At 39.7% G+C, this 22,677-nt stretch overlaps 1 protein-coding gene across 4 annotated transcripts in view; it reads left to right on the top strand.

The window, feature by feature from the left end:
* The window catches only part of cdkal1 (CDK5 regulatory subunit associated protein 1-like 1), a 225,970-nt gene that overhangs the window by 78,014 nt on the left and 125,279 nt on the right, over positions 1 to 22,677 (top strand). For all 4 annotated transcript variants that reach the window (XM_037074091.1, XM_037074092.1, XM_037074093.1 and 1 more), the window contains exon 8: positions 16,074 to 16,177. In XM_037074091.1, the coding sequence (XP_036929986.1) occupies positions 16,074 to 16,177 (104 nt within the window). The remainder of the gene's footprint in view (positions 1 to 16,073; positions 16,178 to 22,677) is intronic.

The raw sequence follows: 22,677 nt of genomic DNA, 5'->3' as shown, positions 1-22,677 counted from the left end.
CAGCCTCCCTTTCAGCAGGGGGTCTATATCTGATCCAGATGAACTGTGTTGTTTTTCAAACGGGTTAGACTGGCTAAAAATAAATCCCCTTGTTTTTTACTCTTTTAACTGGAACTCTGTTAGGAGTCCGGGGATTACTGAAATATGTTGACAAATCTCTCCCCAATAATGCTGGTGTTACTGAAAATCCAAGCTTAATGTGTGCTTTTGTATGAGTTGGTCAGTCATGAATGTCATGGTTTTCTTAAAATGTGGGTTTGTGTGTGTGGGTGCGCACACTACGGAAAAGAAGCAGAAAGCGTTCTTTATGTGGTCTGATTTTGGATGATCTGTTTTAAATATTGTTCTGAGGTAGAAGTGACATCATTGGTGACATTTGTCAGCTGATGAAACAGAGAGGCCTTTGTGTGACACACAGAGACACACACATGCACACCATCAGTTGCAGTTGTCCTCCAGTCTCCCTCTGCGTCAACAGAGAACATTTGAAACTATTAAATTGTAGTGTGTGTGGCCCTCAGTGTTCCCAGTTTGTTGCCAGTTTGTGTATGAACATATGGGATGTCTTCATTTAAGGGTCTCTCTCTGTGCTTCCTTTTGTTTCCAAACCAAATGTCAAGTTGATGTCATGCTAAGGGTAGAGTGCTTTCACAGGTTATCAACAGGTCCTTCAAAAGTCTTGAATCTTGAATGATTTTATGGCATAAAGATAACATCTCAAATGCAGTTATTAGATATGTAGCTCAAGTACAATTTTACAGAGTGGCTTTCTTGGCTACATAATTTTAGTCTTCTCTGATTTTAGTGACATTCAGTCAAGTAGATCAGCGCTGAAAAGCAGAACAGGATTGAATTTAAGTCATAAAAGTTGTCAGTGGTCAAAGGAACTAAAACCACTTGCTCAGCACTGTATTAATTGAATTTCAGAGTTTTTAGACTATGCTTGGTTCTCAATTTAACACAAATGGTAGGAAAAATTATGGATGGAAAGCCAGTTAGGGATCATACTCTTTATGGTGCAGGTCAGGGCACTTGGAAAATGTAGCGATCAGGAAAGACATGCTGAAACCATAGTCACATTTCTGCTATGTGAAACCTTAAACTTTCACCCACTTAAGTATAAAACTGTATATTCTCAGGCAAAACTCATTTACTTGCTTCATATTATGCCACAGATTAATTTTAGTCTGACAGATGAACCTACTGTACCCCATCTCCTTCACTTTATTATAGCACAAATAGGCACAAAAGCCTGGTCTGGAGGTTTACCTGGGACTAGCTTTGAAAATTTAATTTCCTGTTCAAATTGATTTACAATATTAGTTTCATTAGGTTGCGTATCAATTCATTTGCACCCATGAAGTCCAAATTAGATTGGCTTTTTTCCTACCATGTTAATTTTATCCCCATCAGAAAATAAATGCACTATATACCTTGTAGTTAGTACTCAAATGCCCTCTGGCTTTGTATTGAAGGAACATCCTCAGGTTTCTCCTGGGCCATTAGCGCGGTTGTTTTGAGTCATATTAACTGGACATGTTAATGAGCAAAAGCTCTGATTATATCTTTGAGGGTTCAGTTCAAAAGCAGAATGTTGCATGGATCCCTTGTTAATATCAGTTGTATTTTGTTTATCCTTACATTTTTGAGTCAGGCATACAAAGGATTTGAAGAATAAACATGGAATGATTTGCAGATTTACACAAAATTTAATAAACTTGCATTCGGTATGTATTGGATTTTACGATACTACAGTTTTAGAGTGAGATTGGGCTGCAGATTCATGCAATAGTTGTTTTTTAATGGGGTACAGTGAGATTCTTATTCATACGAATAATATTTTTGAATAACAATTTCTCCAGCACTTCTTTTGACACCACAATGAATAGCCATCCAAACAGCATAATCACTCCATCCTCTTGGGGACCTTGAATGTCAGAAAAGTTAACAGGCTTCTGAAGATGAAGTGACACAAAAGCTGTTCCCAGCCAAGGTTTTTAGGAAGTTACCTGCTTTGATTTTGAAATGGCCTTTGATAAAAGTAAACCGATAAACCTCCAAAGTTTGGCTTTGCAACAGTACAGCAAAAATCTTTTTCACTTGTTTTGAATGTACATGTTGAATGGTCTGAAAGCGATGAAGCAACGGAGGGAATAGTGGATTGTGAATAAGAAGCATGAAAGAGAAATACTGGAAAATCACACACAGTTGGTGTTTTTCAGCACTGGATTGAATCAGATGAGGTTCCTTGAACTCCACCCTACCCATGCTTATGTTGTTGACTCCAACAGCTGATGTTGAGTTTGTGCTCTTTAATTGGCTTACGTTCCAGTCAACAGCATTTAGTTTTAGATTGTTCCTTGTTATTTCTTCCATGGCTTCTTTATGCAAATAGATAAGCCTGAGGGCGGAGTTCATTTTTCACACCGCGTCGGACTGGAAAAAGACTTCACCATGTCTTTCTAATGCTGTGTTTTGTGTTCCACTTTTAGCTTGCTTGATGCTATTAGGAAGCTGGTGCGTGTATTTATGTGTTTTGCCCTAGGCTACACCAACGGACCCTTCTTGCTCTTTGTGTGTGTGTGTGTGTGTGTGTGTGTGTGTGTGTGTGTGTGTGTGTGTGTATATATGTGTGTGTATATATATATATATATATATGTATATGTATATATATATATGTATATGTATATATATATATGTATATGTATGTATATATATATATATGTGTGTGTGTGTGTGTGTGTGTGTGTGTGTGTGTGTGTGTGTGTGTGTGTGTGTGTGTGTGTGTGTGTTGTCAGCAACAATGAAAGCCCTTTTTTGAGCAAGTTGAATCATGATGCTCAGCATCATAAACAAGGAATTTACAACCACTCGGTTAGAATGGGTCATTAAACTTGTGTGTGTGTATTTGTTGCTGTTTGTGTGAACCACTGCCATTAGACTCCCGGCATGAAAAAACCCCTTTGTTCCACAGTTACAGCTCATTTCATTTCATTATCTGTCTCGTCCCTGTTTTGTATTTAGTCACATTTTTGGAAGTTATAATCTCTGTCATTGTTATTGCAGTGTGCTAAAAACTTAGGTGGTAGTGATCCTCTGTTCTAACCTCAAACCAATAACCAACTTCATCATCCATATCCTGCAGGCAGGCGAGTTGACAGGATGACACGGGGGCTGGGCACGGTAGGCTCTCTTGTGGTTTGAGAGCTCTCTCAAACATGAGTAAAGAATTTCTGGGAGGCATATCCTTGCAAGGTTATGCTGACAACGGGTCGACAAATAGAGATACTAACATCTCTTTAATAGGAAAAAACACTGAAGGATTTAATACATGAAAAGATTCACAGTCAAAGTCCTGTTTTTTGTTACAGGGAAGTGGAAATTTCTTCGTTTGAGTTTAGTTACTGGCCTCAGCTATCGAGGGAGTATAAAAGATATCCTTGGAGCGCATACAGTATATTGTCCTCTTTTGTTTGTTCAATTCCCTTTGATGATTTATCCCTCGTCTGTCCTTTTTTTTAGTCTCAAATTTGGCCGCTTGGACTCAAAGATGAACAAAAACCAAAGTCAAGGTCCCGTTTTTGGCTATGAAGAATTCACATGCTAATGAAATGAATTGATGAGGTAATGATGTTTTATATCATAAATGTCAAAGGTCAACCACACAGTGAAAACCAATCTTGGGTGCCTATCTTGAAACTGTGGCGCTTGTATAGATGTATATTACAGTGGTCACTGGTTGACTGAGGCGTACAACCATGTGATAGTAATTCTAGCCTTTTTTTTAACCCTCTGACACCAATAGTAAAATATTTGTTCTCTAAACTGAAAGCTAATTTAATCTGGCAATAAAGCCATGTTGAATATAGCATGATGCCATTGTTAGATTTTTGAATAGATATTAATACCTTCTTAAACATGAATGTTTGGGAAGCTTTACTCAAGCTAGATACTGTATTAATCTCTAATCATTTGTTACAGTGCCTTTCTATTGTTTTCTTTCTGTGGTTGGCTACAGTCATAAAACATTTGAGCAGGCTAGTGGCTGATTTCTCAAAGACCTTTATTCCTGCCAAATCCTTGATTACTACAGTCATTAATAGTAACTATAGCAAAATACATGCATGTGCTCACACAAACTGTGTAAAGAAAACCATCAGAGACGGAGTGGAAACTGTCTTCATGTTTGTGTGTTAGTGTGCATTGTGAACATGTTATTGTTGCTGACGGGCCCCCTGTGAGTTAGCTGCTTGTTTCCTGTGATTTTCGTCTGGCTGCCAAAACTTCTCCATCCACTCTCCACACCGACACAGTGAAATAATAGGTCTTATCAACCTCGCTGCTGACCTTTAACATAGATTTGTGTTAACCATTGTGACCAAGGTGTAATGTTCGGGGCTTTAGCCAGCTGAGAGAGAAGTAAGTTTGGGGTCACAGACGTGTGGAGGGAGTGGAAAAACAATAAATCTTAGAACAGGCAGGACCAAGGTTTGGATTTGGCTGTGAAGCTACAGACACAGCAGCAGCATCCTGCATTTCAGAGGTAGACGTAGTACCTTAAAAGTAGAGGTTGAAACAATATTTGGTTGCGCCTGACCTGATGTGTCAAAAATGGCAGGACCAGGAGGGGTAGCTATATGCACACAGAGACTTGATTTATTTTGTTGATTGATATGTTGATGGATATGGTTTTAGATGTGTTTTACCATGTTTTTACAGTTGTTGAGGCAGTGTGACTGCAGCTATAGCACAGCCTGTTTTTTATATAATAGTCAAGTTAGTCAGCGTCAGTAGAGGTCTCTGGCCTGTATGATGAGGGCAGCTGCTCCCAGGAAAAAAAAAAGAAAAAACGTTCTTTTGAGACATTAGTGTCTCCTGTATTTTGAGTATCAACAAATTGTCGGAGGATAACAGGTCCTGTAAAGATGGCAGATTGTAGCCAGTCACCTTCTCACCAGAGCAAATGGTTGGCTACAGCCTGTTCTTGCTTTTAGGATTGGTTGCATTGTATCATACCAGATGGTGATGGAGGAGGTGAGGACAGACTTTGTGATGATGGTCTAAATGTGCACCATCATTGTCTTTGGCAGGTTGAATTTGTTTAACTGCCACAAAAAGTCACCTGCGCTTTCATAATGAGAGATCTGTCTAGCTCCTGCTTGAGATCCTGTGTGGTAATTGTATGTGCTTGCATACAACATTTCAGGGTATCTGGGCAATGTTAGAAAAATCAATGTAACTCCTAAAAGCTCCATAGCAATCCTTAAAGTATTACGCTAATTAGAGTTAAAGGAAAGTAAGGGTAGTGCAATATGTAAAACATGTTTTCTATAGTTCATTTGCTGTTCTAAACACATTTGGGCTTCATTACCATCAACAACATTTCCAGTTTGTAGATGTGGTTGATTAAATTATTTTTTGATAATGTGGATTAATATTAATTCATTATTATTTAATTCAGTTCTATGTCACTTGAGTAAAAGACTGGATGTATGTGTCCCGTAAGTGGCTGTGTTGGTCTGCCTGTATATTTACTGCTAAAACACAGTATGTCAGAAGTGTTGTAGCTCATCTGAGTATTAGGTCTGTTAATAAGGCTGCAAACAACTGCAAGCCAATTATTTTCTCCTGCAGCCATACACATATTAACATCATTTACACTTTAAATTAATTAGGAGTATTTTTTTTTTTTTGACCCGAATGAAAGCTACCAGATACTTCCATGTAACTCATGATGATTGAAAACTAGCAAGAAAACATTATTTTTATTATCATTATGATTGTGAAACAGTTCTTTTGGCCCATTAGGCCAATGCATGACAGTTGTACAGCCTCTTTAGTCTCAAATGCTGTAAATGTGAGAAAAAGTGATGACAGCAAATATATTTACAGTACATATTGACCCTTCTCTTTATCTGTATCTGTCTGACAGTTATTTATTTACTACAAAAAATCAAATCCCTTTGTTTGCCTTTTTCTAATGTATGTAAGCAAACACCTGCTACTCTTGCAAGGACATCAGAAGTCTCCTCACGATACCACATATTTTTTCTGCATCTCCTATCTACTATCCAGTAAACTTTCCAGTTTATGAACATTGCTCAATACTCACTTTTCTTATATTGACTATTATCATAGTGGCACTCTTTCACGCTGTTCATCACACAAATGACAGTCTTCAGCACCTGATGGCTGAGCTCCTCTTCTTCTTTGTGTGTCACAATCAGTGCGCCTCAGAGCTTCCTTCGTTGTTGGATTCTTTTCTTAGCCTTCCTTGCAACAATTTCTGTTTTGAGAACAGTCAAACTCAGCACATTGTGTTTTTGATACCAGAGGCCTTGATGCAGCCGGGTAAAACGAAACAGCACAGCTCATTGGTGACACACTTATCAGTAAGGAATGGTGGAGTCACCATAAGAATAGAAGAGTCGTTTTTGCAGATAAAAGTCACTGCTTGAAGGGAAAAGCAGAGTGCGGTACATGGTGATCCAGGGAGAAACAGGGGTGAATTGGGAAGTCATTAGTGGAGTTAAAAGCAAATTGAATCAGGTCTGTGTGCTCTTTTGTAATTTGAATTTCTCTGGCAATTACAGTGAGAAAGTGAATAAGGCCTAGGAGAACAAGGAGCCAGTTTTTGCCTGAGATGCCACGGCAAGACACAGTCTTTTTTTTTTTTCCTCTTTCTCCTACAAACACACTTTATCAAACAATCGAGACAGGTATGTCTAAACCTGATTGAAACTCCCATGCAGACTGTAATAACGTCACTATTGTGGTCCGTGCGATATTCACTGCAGATCATTTGTCTGTATCTCTCCCTCATCTTAAAAGCAAATACACATGCCACGTTACACTGCTCTACTTGACTGCGTTTTCATTTTGGTTGTTCGTTGGTCAATGATCTCATCTTTTCTTTTCTGTGTTGTTTTTCTCCCCAAGGAGCAGAGGTGAAAATGCATCATAGCATGTAATGCAAGTAACATGTAGCAGCAACAAAAGGGAGAGAAAATGTGCTGATGTGCTTCAGGAAAGTGGAGTTACAGAGGAGCGAAGGGTGTTTACACACGGGTTTCTGATCTCGTACATATGTGTATAGGATCGTGGGAATGCATGGCTGCGCAATATACACACATCATCACCGCCACATCCTTTGATTTTGCACATTGGAATACAAACACACACAACTCCACAAAGGAAATCTCATTTTCTTTTTCTATTTTGTTTCTCTCTCTCTCTCACTCACGCACACACGCACACACACACACACACACACACGCACACACACACACACACACCGTCATATGCAGACATGTTTCCACTCACTGACACACAGACACCCACCCACCCACGCACACATACCCACACCTCTTCTAGCTATGTACCATGGTGGCCTTTCCTGCTGTTTATCAAACCAATGTATGGGTAGTTTTCAGCTCCACTGGTCTGAACATATTATTCCATTTCCCTCTTCCCCACTGCTTAACACACAAGCACACACATACATACCGCACACACACACACACACACACACACACACACACACACACACACACACACACACACACACACACACACACACACACATACACACACACACACAGTTCTTCTTACTCACTCACCAGGAGAGACTCTGCTCCCCACAGTAAATCCAAAAGATTGATGTGTCTCCTTGGACAAAATGAGATTGTGTGTCATTACAAGGCATTACACTACAGAACCCCTGAGTAACTGAATTAGCCCAGTATGTCACGGCAAACAGAGTTTACAGGCAAACACACTTGACATGCACACAAACACACTCAGCACACACACACACACACACACACACACACACACACACACACACACACACACACACACACGGTTTCAACTGATTGTTTTGCAGACTATTTGCACAAACCTGTCTCCTGCATGTTTCCTTTTAAGCGGTAAATGGTCCATAGTTGTCAAGATGGTTTCATCAACCCAGAAATTCACCTTTCTTCCTGTGACTCGGACATCAAGCATGTCATTTTGTATGTGGGGGTGTGTGTACATATACAGTGACACATTTTATGTAATTTATTGTCAAACCATTGCATTGGATTTTCACAAGAAACACTGGCAATTAAGTCAAAGGCCCTCTTGACTTTTATGTGAGGGTGCATCTAGAACCAATCATGTGAAATGTAAAACAACTGTAATCCTTTTAATTCACAAGTCTCTGTAAGCATAAACTAAGGCATAATGTTTAATAACCCACTAATATCAGCAGGCAACTCAGTATGTTCTTTGTTGATGTTCCGTAAAGCCTTTCCTGATGCCTTCACTATGACTTTTGTCTGCAAAATAGATTTACAGTGAATTGAGCCACTCTACCAATGCTGAGCAAAAACCAATGTAGTGCCAGCAGTTCTACCTTGAGTGGTCTTGCTGCTCAAATATAATGACTAGTCAAAGAGCTAAAAGTTGAGTCAGTTTTTGAGTTTGACCACCTGGCTTTGCATTACCAGAAATGTAAAACAGTTTATCCTGCTTTCTGGCACATGTTAATCCTCATTCAGACCAAATCGGGTGTTGTGACCAGATTGAGGGTATCCCTATCATATTGAGTGCCGGATGCAAGTCTTGCAAATGCAACATGCCATCATGCCGCAGTGGCCAATCAGATAAGCCATTGATCACACCAACTGGTCAATAGTACGGTAGCCATTTACACTACATCAAGCTCTATGGTATTAATACAGCCTTCTTTTATGTTACTTCCAATGGAAGTTGTTCAGTGTCTCAAACAAGTAGTGTCATACAGGACAAAAAACAACTGAAATAATGAGAAATAAACTTGTTGCAAATGGGTCATGGGACAACAGAGTTGTTGCTCCTCAGCCAGGAACAAGGATGCTGTCCCAGTTGTGTCCTCCCACACTGCCCAACAACCCTGCACTTTGCTTAATTTGGTCTGGATGATGCCTTAATAAAACCTGTGCTACACCTTGCTACTGGACTAGACTTCAGACTGCTGATCATGTGCAGAGGCATGTTTTGATTAATCCCATGAAGTAGTTACAACAACCAAACAGTGATTTGGATCACAGAGAATTTACTGATCAACAAAACATAAAAACATACATTACCAACTGGAATGTAGAGAATCTTATCAAGCATACAGCTGTCTTCTGTGACTCTGCAGATATCACGAGTCACTTTCTAGACTAGTAAAGCAGTCTGTGAGACGGTAATCTATCAGTAAAGACAGCTGGTCATTTAGACAGTTTGACAACATCAAGCTATTTCATCAGGCAGCCAGTTACACAGTTAAGTGGTCATTAAGGCAGGCAGTAATATGTCAGATCATCGACAGGCTAAGCAGTTAATCAGCCAGCCTGCAAGTCTAACTTCAGATCAGATCTTGAAACTCTGTTTTATCAGCATGTTTGGTGGTTCATAATAGATATAAATATCATGCCATTCTTGTCCAATAACAATGGGCTGACTGATCTCGTAAAAACAGTGTCTGGAGGTCCATCTACAGACAAAACAAGAAGTTGGGACTCAAGTTCCTTTGTAGACATGGGGTTACAGTTTCACACACATACACATGCTCTCACACACATACACGTGCTTTCTCTCTCCAGTCAAAACAACAAGTGAAGCTGCTGTAGAAGCCACAGTAAAACACAAGGTCATCATGTGACATTTTTTAGACATATGTGAGCACACACACACACACACGCACGCACACACACACACACACACACGTGCTCACACTCACACTCAGCTGTTTCAGTGCGCAGCATTGGGAACACAAGACTAAACAGAATTCAAGAGGTCAGACATACAGCCTGCATTGAACACTTAGGGGGACAAACCCCAGCTGCCTCAGGACAGACACTCATATACACACTGGTCTACCCCAGATGAAAAGAAACGCTTACATCTACACACAGAAAAACAAAAACAGTATTACAAGGGATGATAGTCAGAGTCAGATTCCTAGTTTGGGAACCCTGAGGATCCATCAGGCAATGACAGCTAATATGCTGATATGCTTGCATTGATTTTTGTACACAGTGATGATTCATGTAATCATCCAGTTACCTCGACAACAGGCAGACATATTGAGAACATTTTTGCTCTGGTTCCTCACACAGTTGAAGTCTTGGCTTTTCTTCTAGTGCAGCAATGTTTTTTTCTGAGTGAAACACAATGTTGTTAAATCAAAATGAGCTGAGGAGGTTAAATTCCATAACAAGTTATAAACACTTGGATTTTGGATTCATCCATAATCCTCATCTCTCTATAAAAGCAAGGAATCTCTGTCTGTCTGTGTGTGTGTGGCTGTCTGTCTGTCTGTGTATGTGTGCCTCAAATATCTCTGCAGACCAGGATCAGACTGATTTGAGAGTTGGCTGCTGCGTGGTTCAAGGGTGTGCAACGTCGCATTTGTTTGGAGTACAATTATACTGTTAATAAATTATTTCAGAAATGCCTTACGAATTCTGCTAGCATTGTCAACCATAGCCACCACAGTCTTGTGTGCACCAGAGCCAATCACTGCAGAGCTCAAGCCCACGACACACCTTAAGAAACAAGCAGATTTATACCTGCAGCGGCGCGAGCTGGACCGGGATTTTGCTGGCGGTTCGGTTCTGGATACGCAAAGACAACAATCGTGTGTAGCTAGCTGCTAGCCCACCCCCACATGGCCCACCTCCTGAGTCGACGGACCGGACGCACTGGCAGGTCCAAAACCAGACTTGGAGTAAATAATGTCCGCCACGCTGTTTTCTGTGCGAACATTGCCGTCACGTCTGCTTTGTGTCTGGTGCAGGAAGAAATGGTAAAAACGGACTTTTGTCATGAAAGTGTCCGCAAGCAGCAAGTTTGGTTGCTGAGGAACAGGGGAAGTTGTGTGAGGGACGCCAGCGGTGATACAAACAGCGACAGAGATGGCGAGTTTTGAGAGTTGAGAGATTTGTGACATATAGCATGTTTCGAGTGTATAGTTAGTATGTTATATAGTGTTTAGTGTAGTGTGTTTAGTGTGTAGTGTAGTTGTTTTTTTGTGTTGTGAGTCAAAACAAGGAGGAGACTGCTGAATGTGGAACAGGCAGAAATGAGTTGAGGAGCCCTGAGCCTGAGGCATTGCCGGCATTTGAATGTAAATTGTTACATATAACTTTGTAAATTTCAAAAACTTATGCACAAATTTAGCAAACAACAATTTATATTTGCATTATAACTAATGCAGTTGGTTCATTAGACATACTTGTGGTTTTCACAGTGAAAAAAAATCTTTTTCCTACTCTGATTTTATGTTATTTTGTGATTTTAGGTCCATAGTGTTAATATAGTATGTCAAAATGAAAAAAATAACTGTATAGTCACGCATGTGAGATTGTGCTGAAAATAATGACACCAAACAAGGCAAGGTAAATAGTTTTTATGGTGAAATATAATTGTAAAATCAAAAGTAGTCAAAAACAGCCAATTATATCCTTGACATCCCACCTTCAAACACAACCTCATTTGGCCATCCATGAAAAAGCTACTTAACCTCCCACTTTTCTATAGGAATACATGCTTCCTAGGGGCAGTGCACTAGTTCTGGTTTAAGATTAGATATATAAGGAATATTCTCTTTATCAGAGGCATGCAAAGTTTCCATGTAACTTGAATACAACCATCTCTCATGACTGCGTATCATGGGTAAATAAGGTTTAGCTGCCAACCTTTCAGTGAATAAGTAATCATCCTCTATTCATTGCTCCTAATAGGTCTTTACTTCATTGTGTCAACATTCTTTGTTCCTTGACTTCACATTATTTTGCAACCTCCACTTTGACTTTGAGATGACACGAACAGTAAACTTACAGGCTTGAGGCTTTGTTCATTCGTATAATAGCAGTTTGAAGGTTTTGTTTGCTCATATACCCACTCCACCCCTCCCCCAGTCTCAACAATAAGTGCAATGAATAATCTTCCCTCATAATTTGCAAAGTGCTTAGACTTCCCATCACAGTTTAAGCTTTGTTTTCATAATTGCATCCATCCATGAACACACACATGGATATGCACACACACAGAGATGTAAATGCACACATGGCCGATTTGTTTATGTATAGAGCAGTTTTCTAATTAATGTGTAGACCCTAAATGCTTATCGTTGAGAAAACCTTTCCCTGCTCAATGTTCTCCCAGTCTGTATCTTTAAAAATGCTGCACATGGTAGCCTTTCCAAAGGGAATGATGGTGTGTGTGTGTGTGTGGGGGGGTGTTTGTGTGTGTGTGTGTCAAGGGAGGTTTACAAATGTATAGAGGAACCTCAGGGCTTTCCTTTCTTTGTTACCTTTTCAAGGCTGCAACCACACAATAGTCTCTCTCTCTTTCTTGCACACACAGTATATACACACACATAGACTCACACTGGGGAGCTAGCCTCTCTCAGTGTAACACATTGATGAACTACACTGTTGTCAGGTACAACAGCTACCTCTGTGGTTTAATTAGCTGGGACGAAACAGAAGGAGGAGAGGACAGATACAAAGGAGGGAAAGGATGGGGACTTGATAGGGAGGAGAAATATTTTATTTTAATTCTCAATGTAGTTTTCCCTGATGTCACTCGAATGTTGTTGATGTTGCAGTTTAGTAAGTTTTCATGAACAGTAACAGTATTTTGAAAGCATTGTTTATGTTCAGTCTTTAAAAGTTCTCAATGTTCTTGGGTGTAATAAAATAAAATTCTGAGTGATTAAAAATCTCTTCTCTCCTGGTAAAACTGGAATAACTGATAACCCAGCAAGTGTGTGTGTGGGTGTGTGTGTGTCAGAGAGAGTGACACTGCTCCTCTCCTTCAGTCACTGTCGGTCGAAGGGTGCTGACTAGTTGTCGCAGTCTGTTTGGGCTGATGGAGAGGTCGAAACTGCTAATGCGTTGTTGTGATACTGGACAAATGTTCGGCGGCACACACACACACACACAGGCACATAAACACACATGCACATAATTGATGCAAAGACACACACACACTCAAGCAGGCCACTGGCTGTCTCTTGAGATTAATGTTGGTGTGATCCACTCAGCTGGGCCTGATCACATTAAGATGGATGGACCCCCTGGTGGTTTGTGTGTGTGTGTGTGTGTGCGCGCGTGAGCTCGTGCATGCAGGGCCCCATCTGTCTGTGTTTTCTCCACAGCTAGGTCCTGTGACCTAGCTGCCATCTTTAGTGCCCTCAACTAGGATAAGCAATACCCTGAGAGGGAGAGATGGATGGAGAGATGGATAGATAGCTATATTCTCTTCGTTTTTTTCATGGTGACATTAAAAATGTTCCTGGTTGTATTTCAAAATGATTACCAAGACATTGTAGCTATTTCAGTGGCCACTTATGTAGGTCTTTTACAGTGTAGTAAATGCAGTCAAGCAGACCTACCTATAGATTCCTTAGACACTGATCATTAACAGGATGACCTCTTTTGATCATTTATCTTTACATTTCGCTGTTAAACTCTTGAATTGCTGCTTTTCAGGTCTGTGGTAATCAATTTGCTACTGCATATGCTGGCTTGGCTTTAGTTTTTTCTAATCTCCACCTCTGGAAATGCCCCATCTCTGGCACAACTGGACATTTTCAAACCAGTCATCAAAACATAAATCAAAGTATGGTTTGACTCAACAGTATCTCGACAGTGCTGGAGAAGGGCCTGCTGCATGTATTATCATTCTGGTATAGGGGAAAAGAATGCTCTAACTTGTTTGTATTTCTGTCAACCATTCACAGAAATCTTTCATTTAATTGGCTAGATTTCAGCAGAGGAAAATGTAACAGCTGCTAGGTGGTTAACATTCCTACTGTTAGCGACTACGTAATGGCTGTGGAGCAAACTGCCCTTTTCATGTGTAGGTTGCTGCTAGCAAGGTTGTTTTTGTTGTTTTCTCCGTAGAGATAGGGATGCTGAAAACATTTAGATAGCAGAAAGGGAGGAGACTGCCACCTGAAGTAGTCCGCCAGTCGTCAACTTACTATCCACAGCCTACATCTGGTGAGCCAGACTTGACTCAGCATGGCCAATGTGCCAGTGGTAAAGCAGTATATAAGCTATTTTGAACCAATGTAGAAGAGCATGCCATCTCAAGTTACTTTTTACTCAGAGATGGTCTTGACACAGCCTAAGAACTGTAATGAATTTGAACAATCAAGATGAAGCGTTCTCTGAAATGCCTTCTCGACTCAGTCTGTGTCTCACAGTATTCTTCGTAGAGCACATAGTGGAAACTAGGGGGATACACTGTCTCTGCACAACTAAAGCAAGATCTGTCAGTGTTAAATACATCTGGAAATTACTAGTAATTGAATGAAGTTGTTACAATTTGGCAACATGGAATCCACGTGACCCATCTTATAAACACTACAATCAGTTATTTTTTTGGCCTAGCAGTAGTTGTGTGTTGTTTGCCTATTTGTTTCAAGCTTCTGTGGAATCCCCGTTTTCTCTTCATGTGTCTGTCACGGACACATACAGGCTTTAAGCTTGTTATCTACAACATTCGGTTTTCATAGTCTCATACCAGCTGCTACATATCGCATCATTTGATGGTTATGAATCATTAGTAAGATTTTTTCGCCATTGCACTGGAGTATATAACTCTCACGGCAAACCATGAGAGAGAAATCTTTGATCTTTGATTTGTGTCAAATCATATCATGACTTGCTTTAGTAGTACTGTGGTATGAATGGTCCTGTTGTTTTCTTTATGAGCAGCTGGACTGTAGTACAGTGTTAGCCAGAGATTGGTTATTTTGCTGCTTTCTGTGCTATATTCAACTTGTGGGAATGATTTTTGTGCTTTACATTGATGTTGGTAAACACCTGATAAGTGCGGCTCTACTGATAGTTGTACTCTCAATGTAGCCATGTGGCACTTTTTTTTTGGCTTTTTTTCCCAGAGTAAGTAGTTCAGCCTTATTTCACACATTTAACACATTTTAGTGTTTAACTCGTGTTCACCCAACAGCCTGTTTACGCAGCTAACTGGAGCTGTTGCCAGAAATTTAGGCCAACAGTTAAATTGTGAGTTAAAAGAAACTACTGTGGTGAAAGTAACAGTGTGTATTTTAACCCAGTGTGACTAATTAAAGACCAGAAATGAAACCCTAATGGAGTGAAGACAAAAAGGACTTTTGACAGTGGCTTTCCTTCTTCTTTTCAGTACTGATTTACAGACAACTCGAATAAAAGTCCCCTTCATCCTAAACAAAGACTCCCCCAGAGTTGATGCCATTCCATGCTTTTGGATCTGATGTGAAGCATCTGTGTATTTTGTTTTTTATTTCAATTTTTTCTTTCTTCAGAGTCTTACTCCCTCCCTCCCATACTCAGTCAGTTTGAATTAAGCTTTTACTTTTTGAAAACAAAACACTGCATTGAGTCTAATTTTTCCACTGCTTGCCTCGGTCTGAGAGACAGCTGTCCATGGTTAATTTGGAGTTAGCTGGAGTCCTTTTAAACAGTGAAGGAGAGAAAGGACAGTTTTGACTCCCGGCTTTGTTCTCGTGCCTCGGCTCTATTGGGAGAGCGTGAATCAATAGATTACATTTACACTTTAAGAAGTCTCATCTATTTATCCGAACGCTCACCATGTTCTCCTCAAGCCCTACTCCAATTTCCACAGATCAGAACAGTTGCCCAAAGTTTGTTAATGGTCAAGTTTTGGTCAAGTTGTAGGAATGTTAATTCTGTGGTTTTATGAAATACAGAGAAAAAAAAACTTGTGTTGCCAGCCAAGTGTGCTGAAAGATGTAAATATATGAAATATTAATACAATTTTATTGCAGTGTTTTTCATAACATTTTTCAACTTGTGGGTATTGCACTGAATTTCGCCAATTTTGCATAAACACATTTTTTGTCAAACATTAGCTTGTTTGAATTGCGCAACATATAATACAACACAAAGTTTAAGGATGAGTTTAGTTTTTTATTCAGTTCCATAAAGTTCTATCTTTCATTTGTGATATCTCCTCTGAAGTGCGTTGACGATGCCCTTCATCCCTTTCTCCTTAGCTCACCAAGTCTCTGTTTATCCGTTCAGGTGTCTGAATGCATGTACCTACTGTAAGACGAAGCATGCCAGAGGAGACCTGGCCAGCTACCCCATTGAAGAGCTAGTGGAGAGAGCCAGACAGTCTTTCCAAGGTGAGCACCTTTTCTCTCCTACACATGCACTCACACTCACAACAAGACTTTGAATGATGGTGTTTACATGCTGTGTCATTTTAAAATCTTAAAAAGAGGAACCCAAAAGGCAATAAGTCATTGAATATTTAAAAAAAATGATACATTTGATTTATTGCTGCGGGACTGAATGTGCTGCAGTTGGTTAATTGAAGGTGCTGATATTGGATAACTAGGTTTTTCCAGTTCGATGCCAGCTGAACAGCTGTTGTGCCGTGGCATCTGTTCCTTAAGAGTAGGGTACCAGAATCCCCAACCGCACAGCAGGCCATGTCTCTCTGTTTGAGCCCCAGGCAGGTCAGTCAAGGGCAAGTCCTACAAATTGATAACACAAATTACACTTCCAGATTACGTACTATACACAAAATGTGTATTATCTGTTGAATTTTGTAAATCATTTGCCTGGTGATGAATCTCAAATCACTGTACTTCATCTGTATAAACAGACACTGGAATTAATGCACACATAAGCACATGTACTGGAATTCAGATCCATGTTAATTTTCTTTGCAGCTCACTCACATGAGCACCCCTCCTCTTCTTCACTGGATTACAAACCTAGCCTAATTCATGTCAAATGCTGCATTTGGGTTCTTCATGCCTGGAGTACTGCACAATATTAGTATTTAATTACTCATGGATATGATTTAAATATAGTTCAACCTGAAAATTTGACCATGAATGTTTTAGCGGAGCTGTGATTTAAATCCTAATCACATCTACAACTTGTTCATATCGTGTCAGTGTACAAACAAAGACCTCATTCCTCAGCGCTGTCAGACATGAACATTTATAAAATCTCTTCATTTAATCTTAACTTATCTGGGCAGCCGAGTTTGATTTATTCTTAGTTATTTTTTAACTATGTATGTGGTGTAACCCATTATCGGTACTGCTAGTAGAAAAGCCTAAAGAGCAAACAAACATGCTACTTAAACACAATGTGTAGCAAAATGCCTCATTCTGCTCCCTCTGTGCCCTCAGAAATTCTTGTTCTTCATGGTGCCACTAAAGCCTTGTTTCCTCCAAGCAGTATGGTTCATTACAGTTTAGAGCATTTTATTTTGCTTTTCCACTAACAGAAGTTGTAGACAGTACCAAAATTACTGTTTTTTTTTTCCGTTAACCTTCTGTTAGGAACTACAACACTGATCTGATAAGATGGAGTTAAGACACTGCATACCAGCACTTGTCTGTCTTGCTGCCTGCAGCCTTTTATCAGTAAAGCTTGTTTCCTTGTTGTCATAAACATCCACACATTTTATAGGCCTAGCAAGTCTGTGGTCAAGCAAGACAGAGATTGGCATCAAAAAGAGATGAATGTGTGCGGAGCAGAAAGTTACCAGTTTGTATCTGTCGTAATGTATAGTATAGGTTGCAATGTTTCAGTTAATGAATGCATCAGCTTCTTAAGAGTCACAACCAGTCTCCCCTGTTGCTTCTTATCTGCTGGAAAAGTAGAAGGGGTTAGCCCTGAAGCCCATCTGGTAAAAAAACACACCTTCATTTAAGAGTACTGTTCACAGTGGAAACACAGAAGAGGTCTCATGTTTAGGTTTAGTGACAGGGTTACATATGGGTTTAAAGGGTATTACACCAAGAATACTTTGATGGAAACCAGGTTTGAGCTCTTAGCTACTATGTGAATACACAATTTCTTTTTCTTTTTTAACTGTGTTCTGGCAACGTAGCTGTATTTTGGATGTATCCAATTCCAATCCAAAAGGCCGGCTTCACTTCTTTGTGTGGAACAGTGCCATTGTCAGTGTAAATAAAGCCTACCCTTGACAAAGACATTGCTTTCTAAATCCTACCCAGAACTCTTTTAAACAGCTGCATCCATGCCTGCAGTGCCCGGGGCTGGGCAGTCAAGGGCAAACTCACCAGCTGCTTGAACCTTGGTGTGTGTGTTTGTGCACATGTGAGTTTTGGGTAAACGTGCTGGGTGAAGATACACCTGCCTTTTTAAAATTATTTAAGAGAAGTTACAAGCACGCAGCATATATTGATATTTTTGGAAGAATGTGTTGTGTGATTCACTGCCTGTATTACTTTCCTGTAATGTACACATATGCCCTTGGTGCTGCCTGTCTTTACCATTGCCACTAATAAGTATTATAGTAAAATTCTGTTTCAGCCTTGATGACAACCACTGACAATATTTACGAAATTGCATGTTCATGCAAACTTCTAATAGACTTGATATTTGCTTAGCTAAAGTTGTAGGACGCAAAGCAGGAACTTGAGTTTGGAGGTCAGATAAAATGGGTCTGTGTGCGTGCGTGTCTGTGTGTAGTCCGTTGAAACGCAGGAAACATAAGCGTCAGAGACGGTTAGTTGTTGTTTTCAAAACAGAGAAAGAGGAAGCTGGAGGGTTACCGCCTGTCATGATTTACAGACAGTTGGAAGAGACAGAGATGGGTACCAGAGGCGAGAAATGAGGTTTCACTATCTATCCACTGTTCTCTCGGGTCAATATCAAGTGTTTTAGTTTGGAAACATTTTGTTCTCGCCGATCAGTTCCAACTTAATTGTCACATTTCTTACTCATTATAACATTTACCATCAGGTCTGTCACAACAGCTACTTTTGTTGGATGATATTTTGTCTCAGAAATGATTGTGAGTAATAGTGTTATTTTCATTTTAAGACAATTTTATGCCTCTGATATGACTTTATTATCATAGCATAATAATGCTAGTAAACCCTTGCAGAGAGCAGTGAACTTTTAATGACTTCTGATATTCAGACATTGTGATTGGAAGGTGAAAAAAAAATATCCCAAATACATTTTAAAAAACATACAACTAAAACAATAAAAAAAATGGACTCTTGGGACTCCTATAACAAAAATGGGTTGGGTCATGTCTAAAGTCAATTCCATATATCAGTCAGTTGATAAGATATGTACAATAAGTCGATAACATCAATATCATGACAGCCCATCTACTATCACACAACCACACATAACCACATGCATGTACAGTGCCTGCTGCAAACACAGGAAGACACATAGTTTGCTACCGTATTTCATGATTCCTGTTGACATCTTGTAATTGTTTCTCTCACACACACGTGGCCTGACACACAAAAATAGTCATACACACACTCTGGTGAGTGTGATAAGCAGGTTTCATCCCAGGAATAATTGAGCGTCCACACCCTTTGGCCATATAATGTGTATTTTGACTGCCACATATTATGTATTTCTCTTTTGTTGAACAAATAGAATCTTCTACCACATTTATGAACCAAATGGACACTGTTTACTTCATCAAATATTTTTGTTAGGTTTGGAATTACATTATGGCACTGTGGCAATGCCCCTTTTCTCTCTCACTCTATTAGCCACCTTTTTCTTATCTCAAACAAATTGAGCTTCACAAATAGGCTCCAATTTGATTTGCTATTTGATGTCTTTTGAATAAAAAAAGGCTGCAAGTATGAATACTAATTTTGATTGGGCCAGTCAGCCAGCGTTGGGGGTATTTGATTGGTTTATCCCATGGAACTTTGAAAGGATTTGTGGGATTTATTCAAATGCGATTTGAGGTAAATAGCTCTCTTTCTGTCTGGAAAAAAGAGAGTGAGTGAGTGCACAGCTTTTAAAATAATCTGAATTATTCAAATGTACGAATGTATAATTTTAACATCAGAGCGGTTTGTTAATGTATGCAGGTAATGGAGGCTGGGGATGTCATTGGAAATGACAAGGTTGTGGGTGTGAGTGTATGGGTGGGGATTGTGTGGGAGTTCATAGGCATAGTTTTATGTGTGACAGAGACATGCTGGGAACAAGTGATTGAGTGTGGGTTTGGCATGTGTGAGGGCACATAAGTTTATATCCTTAGCTGTGTGTAAAACAGCCAGAAGTAGAGAAACATGTAACCATATTTCTCTGTGTGAGCAGTTCTGAAGATGGAAGTATTCTTCATGAGGTGAGCACCGTAAATGGAAGTGAACAACCTCAATCCCCCAACAGTCAGCCAATAGTGATTCTTCTCCTCCTCCACGCTCCCTGTTAGGCTTCTATACTTTAAACATCTCCTGCCTTCATCCTTCTCCTTTCCTTACCCCTTCTGTCATCTCTGCCTCCTTCCTGTTGCTCTCCTGTCTGTGCACCTGCATGCCTCTCTATCATGGCTCTTTAAACGCTTCAGTCCATCTCTGGACAATGCTGTCTTACTTACTGTCTCTCTCATTGCCAGTAATGGTCATCATTTTACTTTTATAGTTACATCAAACTGTACAGTTTGTCGCAATATGACAATCAATCACTACATTTGATAAAAATGTCATTGTTAATCTCAAAATTATGCAAGACTTCTTTGCAGGCAAACTATAAAGGCAAATTGAATTTCAAGTTCCCTTATACAATAATTATGTCCTACTTTGTTGTTTTGAACAATGTGGGTTTTGTGTTTAATTTGTTTTTACTGTTCTAGTAGAGGTGTTTTTTTTACATTGTTTTTAAAAAGCCCAAATCAACCCCCCAGTTAGTGCATTAGCTGAACTACAGTAGCAGCATTGACTCTTCAATATGAGTCCCGTCATCCATCAAGGCTGACCCTCTGCGGCAATTGACAGGCTGCAACGACCTGTATGGCAACATAAGACCTCACACAATTTTGGGCAAAAATGAGAGGAGTCATATGAAATTGTGACGATAACAGTACCTATAATAAACCTATGATTAGGTGTGGGTGTATGCGTTGAGTGACTTGCTTTGACAAATATTCAGTTCAAAACAAATATGAATCCAACTCATGAGATGTTTGTTTGTTTTTTTTCTTCTTTTTTTCTCATCGGTTACATAAAAACCTAATTATGTTGCTTCATTTATTGCCCATTTTGAATGTATTATATGTGGTTATTTGGAACTTGGCTGGCTCTTCTGACATTCAAGTCTACATTAACATTTTTAAATAGTCCGTCATATCTGAAACCTGCCGATCCCCTGTCCTGTAAACGTGGTGGTTGCCTTTTAGAAATCTGACTGGAAACATGGGGCAAGTCAGACAGTGAGGTGCCAGGGCTGTGTACAAAAGAGAACTCTATTTTTGCAAACACCCACTGTGGCTGTCGCCTTGTCATTTTAAACTGCCAGTAGTGTGTTTTTGAAATGGCCCTGTCTAAAACAGGACATGACGCTTCTGAGATAGAGACACACTGCTATCACTCCCACATGACATAGTACATTAGTGTGCGACATGCATCTTAGCAATCACGGCACAGCTTGAATTTTGGGCTCTAGTGAGTCTTGGCACAATGACAACACACCACTGAAAGCTCGTATCACCAGTGTTGTTTTTTTTTCTGGACCCAACAGCTGGTGCTTTTCTTCTTAATGTAAAAATGTTTGATGCTCAGTTCAAAGCAAAACCACCAAAAATGCAATGTAAAGCCTGGATGTTATTATGAAATATGAGCTACTTCTTTACAATTAAACTGACACTATGTTAAATTTGTTGAGTTATCTAGTTTACTTTAACATCACGCTTGTTTTTAATGATAACATACTTTGACATCAAATGTACCCACTAATATTCACCAGTATCATGTGCTTTTCCTCATTTCCACATGACTGATGGCATCAGTGTCAAACACAGATATTAGCTGAAATGACACTGCTTAGTTTCCTGGCTCCAGCTGGATGACATATGACAGATAGCTACAGATAGATGGACAGATATGTGGGTTAGCTTGTTGGGTAGCTCCAACATCTGTGACAGGTGTCAGCTCCTGTTTACCTCTGCTGCCAATGCAATATGACACAAGGACAGATGTGGATGCCAAAATCTGCCTGGAATGATCCTCTACGCTTCACTATTTCCTCCAGGTTAAAGTTTGGTATTTATATTACAGTTCCAACTTGGATAAGAGTATTAGAAAGTAAAAAAAAATTTTAAAAGGAGGGGGGGGGGGGGGGGGGGGTGGACTATTATTCAGAGAACAGAACAGTGCTATTTCACAGATTTTCAGGGTCAACCCAGATGTGAGTGTGTTTGTTTACAGTTGACATTCATCCAAGTAAAAGAGATGGAAGAAAGAAGATTAAAAGGAAGCTGGCCTTTAATTTGCCTCTTATCGATTGAGACTTGAGGAAGAGTGGAAATAGAGACAGAGGCAGACGAGCAGAGAGACTGAAATATTGATAGGAACTCATTGATCATAGTTGAGTCACCACCATCAAAGTGCTGTCTATTGGAGACACTGTGTGGAAAACTGCTGAGCATGCAAGCACTAACACAAATTTCCTGTGTGTGGAAGCAGTCAAATTTATTATCCTCTGGGAAAGCACTCATGGAGAAGCTAAAAATGGATTTTCTGAATATCTTCCAGGCCAATAAGTTGCTGATATTTTTCACACAGACAGAAGTTACTTCCATGTGTGCTCTTCTGCACTGAGAAAGAGTTCAGACTCAAGCAACAGTTTTTCATAATTTGGCTGTTGTGCAGCC

Source organism: Acanthopagrus latus, chromosome 17 (genome assembly GCF_904848185.1).
Source record: "Acanthopagrus latus isolate v.2019 chromosome 17, fAcaLat1.1, whole genome shotgun sequence".
Taxonomy (NCBI): Eukaryota; Metazoa; Chordata; class Actinopteri; order Spariformes; family Sparidae; genus Acanthopagrus; species Acanthopagrus latus.
The sequence above is the reverse complement of the archived record's forward strand: the minus strand, read 5'-3'. Positions and strand labels throughout refer to the sequence as shown.